Source organism: Prunus dulcis, chromosome 3, assembly GCF_902201215.1.
Source record: "Prunus dulcis chromosome 3, ALMONDv2, whole genome shotgun sequence".
Lineage (NCBI taxonomy): Eukaryota > Viridiplantae > Streptophyta > Magnoliopsida > Rosales > Rosaceae > Prunus > Prunus dulcis.
The window spans coordinates 1,745,522-1,753,358 of NC_047652.1; the positions used below are offsets into that span (position 1 = coordinate 1,745,522).

General features: G+C 36.5%; 1 protein-coding gene across 1 annotated transcript in view; it reads right to left on the reverse strand.

Moving 5' to 3' along the window:
- Positions 1-41: 41 nt before the first annotated feature.
- Positions 42-7,837, reverse strand: part of LOC117620888 (lupeol synthase 5-like) — an 11,704-nt gene continuing 3,908 nt past the window's right edge. The window contains exons 10-15 of the mRNA XM_034351128.1: positions 2,149-2,276; positions 1,907-2,050; positions 1,320-1,497; positions 1,029-1,109; positions 697-780; positions 42-286 (exon numbers count right to left, since the gene is read on the reverse strand). Coding sequence (XP_034207019.1) covers positions 173-286; positions 697-780; positions 1,029-1,109; positions 1,320-1,497; positions 1,907-2,050; positions 2,149-2,276 — 729 coding nt within the window. The 3' untranslated portion in view covers positions 42-172. The remainder of the gene's footprint in view (positions 287-696; positions 781-1,028; positions 1,110-1,319; positions 1,498-1,906; positions 2,051-2,148; positions 2,277-7,837) is intronic.

Genomic DNA, 7,837 nt, shown 5'->3' on the forward strand with positions numbered 1-7,837 from the left:
TGTCCAGAATTGTTACAACTAATGCATAACGAAAACTCATGTGATCAAAGACATGTTGTAAATTGATAAACATTAATTTATGAAGTACATTGATTTGAGCTGAGTTCAAGGAGCCCTCATACATGTTGATGAAAACAATTCATTTTCTGGAATACTAAGCATTGAACATCATTCAGAGGGCCTCCAATACCTGACAACGATATTCTCCAAGGGCCCAAATGGGAAAAATGTTTCGGTAGGCTGAATAGCTGATCATGCAGTTCTTGTTGAAAACTCCCGTGATCTCCTGTAAGCGAAGTGAAAGAATTACTGAGTTCATGTACCAGTGGTAATTGGTAATCACAGTTGATTTATTTTTGGAATCACTTAGCGCAGAGGTAACTCCTTTCAGGTTATTTTTCAAGTTTACTGACAGTCCTCTGTGGGAGGAAGTGACTGTTGCATATCATATGGGATGGTCAGGGAGTGTGTTCCACTGCAACACAAATGTGTGGCAGGTATCCAAGACTAAATGTGTTGACTAATATTACAGTTAGCATGTACAATCAAACCAAAGAAAATGTGTTTCTTTGACCATAGAGTTGCATGTTCTTTTGTAGTTGTAGATTCTCAGGACATAGTTCAATTGCACAGTCAAGCAAGAGAACACAATGTTTTTTTACGTGAACAAATTGCGGAGAAAGTGGCTAGATTTACCTTTTGAGGAAAATCTCCAATTTCCATTTGAGAGTTTATAAGTACTCTAGCTGCACGGTGCAATGGAGTTGGGTCTCTCTTAGCCTTTCAAACAAGAGAAAATAACAAAACATACGGGTACAAAAGTCAGTAACATGTAGTAGTAGTTCATATAGTTATTCATAAAAGCACCCAAAAACTATGTTGCTGCAGTTTTAGAATACAACCAGCTTTCTTTCCCTCCTCTTTTCCCACTTTCCATCCTTCCCCCTCTCCAATAGTGTTAGTGAGAAAATGCCCCCCACAAAACAAAAGAAAAAGAAAAAGAAAGAATACGATTGATATCAATGTACCTGTCCAGCACCAATGAGGGCCAACATAGCCCATGCAGTATGGACTATATGTGACCTATTGTCTTTGAGATTTGTATACACCTGGCATAGAGATAGTCGGCATTAGAATCATGCAAGACTAACTTAGATCATACATTTTGTCAAATGTGTACGTGAGTGAAAACCAGAAATTAAGAAAAGGGACAAATCACATGCCATCAACATAATAGGAATTTTTCATAATTGAAAGAATGAAGTAAGCTCTGGGCCTAGAAATGACAAGGATATTTCAAATTTGAGGAACCACTGAACCTTGTTCTGACATGACAGATAGCTTTCTCCCCATCCACCTGAAGGAAGCTCTTTGGATAACAAAAAATCACATGCTTTACGGATACTAGAGCAGTCATTATATGTCCTTCCAGCAGCAGCCAACCCCTTTATCCCAAACCACCCAGCATAGGTGAAGCATACTCCCCAGGAACCGTACCTATTATAAAAACTCCAAAGTAAATTGGTGCAACTAATCTCATAATCATTATGTTCTTTTGTTGTTCATCATCAGAGAGAGAGATGACAGATTCTGTCTGACCGGACAATTTAACATGTTATGTTGTCAACCAGTTGATTAAGATCATTGACGAGATGGAATTATGTTTGAATGTGCAGTGTTGTTTAAACTTTAAACACGAAAAATTTGTGTGCATGTGTGTCTTTTCAATTGTGGTCTGACGCAGATGTCATAGATCACCACCAGCCATTGATTGAGTTGACTTCGTGGATTGCTTGGACTGCACAAAGAACACATACAACCAACAATATCCACCGGCACACATCCAGACCGCACAGTGAAACGGGTACCTGTATGAATGAATATTATATTGAGTTTGAAAACAAACCAAGAGCCATCTGTTGCTTGTATCTTTTCAATGAACTTTGCCGCACGAGCAATACAGCTTTCTATTTCCTCCCTCCTATGTCCAGGATATAATTTTCCGAACATTGCAAGTGCTTGAATTGCTGCTGAGGTGCATTCCACATATCTGCATTACCGCTCCAGTCAAGATGACATCAGCCATTTTCCACAATACAGGACTAAATGTACAAACAACATTCAAAATGATGTGTGCAGAAATCTTACGGATAATCGATAACAATGTCACCAAAAGTTTCGGCAGGGTTGATTAGCTGAAAATAAGATAGATTTAACAAATCATACAGATCTAATCCAACCATCATCAATATAACAGTATATTGACACTTGGAACACTAGTGTGCTGAACGCAACCAGCGAACCATCATGAAATCCTAAGCTTGAAAAACGCCAAAAAATAAAATCATATCTCATTCGAAGCCTCTCTAACTTCAATCTCACCATTCATGAATAAATACAATACATTTTTTCACCAATATAAGCGTATAAACCTTATTAGGGTTGTAGAAACATAATGGTTTGAGAAAAAAGTTTAACTAGGGTTGCAGGAACATATGTGCGGTGTAGTGAGCAAATTTAATTTTTATTATAAATGCTTTTTGTCCTTAACGGTAATCATGTACAAGGGTTAAATAACTTATTCATGTTTAAAATTAGTATGGGTTGCAAAGAGCAAATAATAGGGTGCCAATAAAATCTCCCTTAGTTATATATTCATTCTTAGCACTAGTGATATAAATAAGGAACTCTACAACATTTAATTTCCATAAACAAACTCAAAAAATGACAGCTAGCCTTATTGAATTTAGGGAGATTCACTATTATATCAAATATGGGGGCTCAAATAATTATAAAAAAACTCTATATGAAATGGAATTTAGAAACACACCCAAAACCCATTTACAACATAATAAAGAGACTTTTAACTTCTTATAAATTACAAAATTGCCATCGATTTCTAAAAACAAGCCCAATTCAAAACCTCATTAAAAAAAAAAAACCAAAAGCACTTAATAGGCATCAAAGTAATTTATTGAGTGTTTTGGGTTTTATTATGAGGCTTTGAGGTTGTGCTTATTTTAAGAAATCGATGACAGTTTTGTAATTTATAGAAAGTTCAAAGCCTCTTTGTTATGTTGTAAATTGGATTTGGGTGTGTTTCTAAAATTCATTTTATATAGAATTTTTTGACTACTGCTAAACGAACCCTAAAATTAACTGAGTACACCCTATGATCTAAGTATACCCTAATATTTTAATTAAAATATAAAATTAGCTAAGTACACCCCTATTTAACTACCAAAAATACCCATATTATATCCTAATACACTCTATTACACAACACTCTAATACCAATCATAAACCAAATTTCTCTTTTTACATGAATTCATGCCCTCTTTTCATATTTATAAATGCATTGAATTGAACTATAGACACAAACATTCAACTTATTATTTGGTTTCACAAGTTATATGAAGGGATTTTCATGGGCCCTTAACATATTAGTTGAATCTAAACCAGAAAAGCTATGAAGGCATTTCCGATGTTTGCAGCAAGACTACAGCATACCCATCTCTTCAGATAATCAATATTAAACAACCCATAAACTTCTCCCTTTGAAGAACAAATTAAAACCAATTTCTAGAGGAAGGTTACAAAATATTTTAGCCCATGAAGAACAAATCAAGACAGTATAATCCATTTGATAACAAAATTAAAATGAGATTTACCAATACTAGACGACCACGGCGCCAATATAATGGTACGATGGCGGCATTACTGTAATGGTGGAGAAGTGGATGGTATGACGACGGTGTTTGTGTGACGGTGGAGGAAATGATGTTATGAAGGAGGCGTTGCTATGTTTGGTGGAGGAGTCGTCGACGGTGTTTCACAATTCAATGTATACTTTTTTGTCATTTTATATTAGGGTAAATTAGTATTTCAATAAATAATTTGATAGTAAGATGTATTCAATTAATATTAGGGTTCGTTTAACAACACTCAATTTTTTTAATAATTTAAATTTCTATATTGAGTATAATAGTAAATTTCTTTTTTTATATTAGTTGACCACATCATGCATAGGTACGTGTGCCGGCTTTTAGCTTGCAAAAATTTACACAAACACATGGAGACGGAGACATGCAAGATTGGAAAATCCAAAGTGATTTGGTTTGTAGGAAAATGGACTCTACTCTCTATCCCCGAAGACCCGGAGAAATTCAAAACGTTTATTAAAAGGAGAAATTCAAAGCGTTTATTAAAAAAATAAATTCAGCTTTCTTGTCCCCACACACCTAACCCAATCCCTTAATATATTGGGAAATAGCCCAAAATGCCACCCTTTTTATAATTGTAACTGAAAATACCACCCTTTTTTAAAAATTTTGGAACTATCACCTATAAATATAAAATTATTGTCCCCTTATTGCACACATATCACTTTTGCTGAAATTTTATTGTCTCTGTTTTGCTGAAGTTCTCTCTCGGCTCTGTCTCTTCGCTGCCCTCTGTTTCTCTTCACTCTCCGGTGGCTTTGCTCTGAATCTGTGGTCCTTCAGCTCTCAGTCTCTCCTCACTCAGCTCCGACTGTCTCTTCTCTCTTCCTCTCCCAGCGACAGGTACTGTTCATCGGCATTTTCTTACAGTTTAAGGGTTTCTCTGTAGTTGGTTTAGGGTTTATGCATTTCTCTGAAATTGGTTGAGGGGTTTGTTCGAAATTGGTTGAAGGTTTAGGGGTTTCGCTGAAATTAGTTTAGGGGTTTGTTCGAAATTGGTTGAAGGTTTAGGGGTTTCTCTGAAATTGGTTTAGGGGTTTCATCGAAATTGTTTTAGGGGTTTGTCTGAAATGATCTGAGTATGATGATTCCTTGTTTCAAACAGTGAATGGGTTTGTTCTTTGTGGACTGATGCTTGCACTGCTGTTGTTTGTTGCTGTTGCTATTGCTGTCGTATTGTGTTTTTTTGCTAGTGTATTGCTAATGTAGTGATGTTGTGTTGGCATTTTAGTGCAGTTGTATTTTTAGTTTTAGTATGGTTTTATTATGGTTTTTGTAGCAGTTATTGAATGGTATTTGGTGGCTTAGTATGAGTCTTTATGAGCATTGCATTTAACCTTCTTAGAAGTCTAATTGGTATCTATTTTGTTTGTTGAAGATGATATCTAAAGTGTAAGACAATTAACCTGTGTATGGTGATTTCTTCTCTGTGGATCATTACCAAAAAATACTCGCTGATTATATTTTACGTAGAAAATGTGGCCATGAAAAGAATTTGTGGCTAAAACTCCATGATGGAAGCAACCATTTTGAAATATCTTAAGCAAACTGTTGGTGGCTTGCTAAATTCCTTAATTTTTTTCTCTTTATCTTCCAACGAGGTAGCGACCCTTCACATTACACTCAATTGTGCAAAGGATTTGCATGGTTGTCTGATGGAATCGAAGAATAATTTACATAGAAAGAATTTCCTTTGTTATCGTTCGTAGTTTTTCATATATGAAAGAAACTTCTAGATTGATAAAATATCTCAAGACAGAGTTTGACAAAATCAAGTATTGTATAAATATTTGAACTTGTAAACTCCCAACCATATCATACTTTTTGTTTGAGAATAATGCTTGTTAATTCGACATATTTTTGTATAACTTTGTTTACTAAGTTTAGGGCTTGCATATTGGATATGGATGAGTTTTGTTTAGAACCATATGTGGTGTAATATGAGTTGTTTAAAAGTTTGCTGTTTTGTGCTTGATCATTGTGTGCTTAAAAGAAAGCGGGAAATGAGTGAAGATGGGAACCTACCACCAGCAGCTGTGGTTTAGAGAAATGGGGACATTGATTTTGCTATAAGCTAACTGTTTAAGCTTTTGCTTTTGTTGTTTGTGTATGGATACTTAGAGAAGTCTGTTTCTGAGGAGAACTTATAATTTTGTAATTGTACATGTCTTACAAACATTTTATACCGTTTTGATGGTTTATTTATGAATTTATCTTTGGTTTTTTGTTAAGAAAAAACTGAAGGGATGGTGCCAATTTCTTTCATTTTCTTACATTTGAAAGGAGGGCCATAGTAGAGTCAGTATTGTGGTTGCCACTAATTCATAGGATGTTCCATTACATTATACCTTGAAGTGAATAAATTGTTTCCCGATATCTTGTTGTTTTTTTAAACTCTTTCTAGTCAGATAGATTTATATTGTTACTCCTGAATTGTTGTCAATTAGGCTTGTGCTACCGCACATTCCCATTCTAGCTGAAGCTGTCTCATGATTAGATGGTGTGATTATATGGTGTGTTGAGATGTGTGTTTAGATATTATATTATGCAGGAGTGGTAGAGTACTGGGTGTGTTGAAACTTGGCTTTGAGCCATTAAATGAGGAGGTCAGTTGTAAATAGCTGGGGTTTTGTTTATGATATGTATTTTTTTCAATTTGTTTCACTTCATATCCTATAATAGGCTGTTCATAAGTGGTGATTGTTTATTGCTTGTTATTGTGTAGATTGCAACCGACTGAAATTCTGTTTATAATATTGGCATGCAGGGAAATATGGTTGGTGAAATGAAGTTGATGATTGCGGAGGAACAAAAATTCCAAGGGAAAGCATTGTCGTTATCCCATACGAAGACGGCAATCACTACGATCAAGGAGAAATTCACTGAACAGCAGCTGCAAATGTTTGAACAGAGTTGTTTTGGTCATCTCCTAGGGATTGAGGACCTCAAGTGGACTTCTCCGATTGTCCACGGGTTGCTGCTCAGGAAAGCTGATCCCAAGACAGTTTCCCAACTGAACGGGATCAAATTCATTGTTGGCAAGAAGGTCATCCAATTCACGGCGCAGCAATTTTGCATCGTGACAGGGCTAAGGTTTGGAAACCTTCCCTTTATTCCGATTCCCACGAATGAGAACTGCTCATTGAAACGGAAGTACTTTGCCAACGATAAAGCTGTGAACCTGTTGGAATTAGAAAAGGCCTTCCTCGAATGCGATGATGTGGACGATGTATTCAAGCTTGGATTCTTATACTTTGCTGTCTTTGTGCTGTTGGGCAGCGAAAAACATGTCCACATTGACATGCGATATTTGAAGTTGGCGGAAGACCTTGAAGACTTTGGGAAGTATCCATGGGGTGCTGTGTCTTATGCGAAGACAAATGCGTCACTGCTGAGGGCACTTTGTGCAGATTACCAGCGAGTGAAAGTGCCCACAAAAACTGCCAAAACAAAAAAATCTGGAAAGAAACCAACAACAACGGCAACCGGTAGACCAAGAGAGTACCACCTCAAAGGTTTTCCCTATGCACTTCAGGTGAGCAAATGTCCATTGATGTTGAAGTTAAATTGCATTTGTTTACAATGACTGACCTTTTATTCCTGAAACCAGATTTGGGCGTATGAGGTGTTTCCAGCGTTGGCTGCACTACATTTGGTGGTGCACGAAGAAAATGCGCACATCCCTCGTTTACTACATTGGAGGAGCAATAGTTCGCCGCGTTTTTATGAGCTAATGAGCCAAGTATTCGAGAACCGTGAGGTTAGTTCAGTTTTTAATGATAATGTTCGGGATATGAAAATATAATATAATTACTTTACTGATATGTATATTGTATGTGTAAATTGCAGGTTGATGTGCAGCTTCTCCGGCCATCTGTGATGGACAAGCAGCAGCCGTATTGGACTTGGGGTGACAGTGCTGACGACAGTGAAGAACTTGTTGACTTGTTGGGCGATGACGCTGAACAACAAACCGGCACTTCTGCCTCTGTAGAAGAAAAAGAGAAGGACATTGACGATACTGCAAACCTTCCGTCGTCTTCTAAGGCAAGCATTACAGTTTTTCGAAGATATACGTCATTTTACAATAGGAAAATAACTGCTGTATAGTTGCA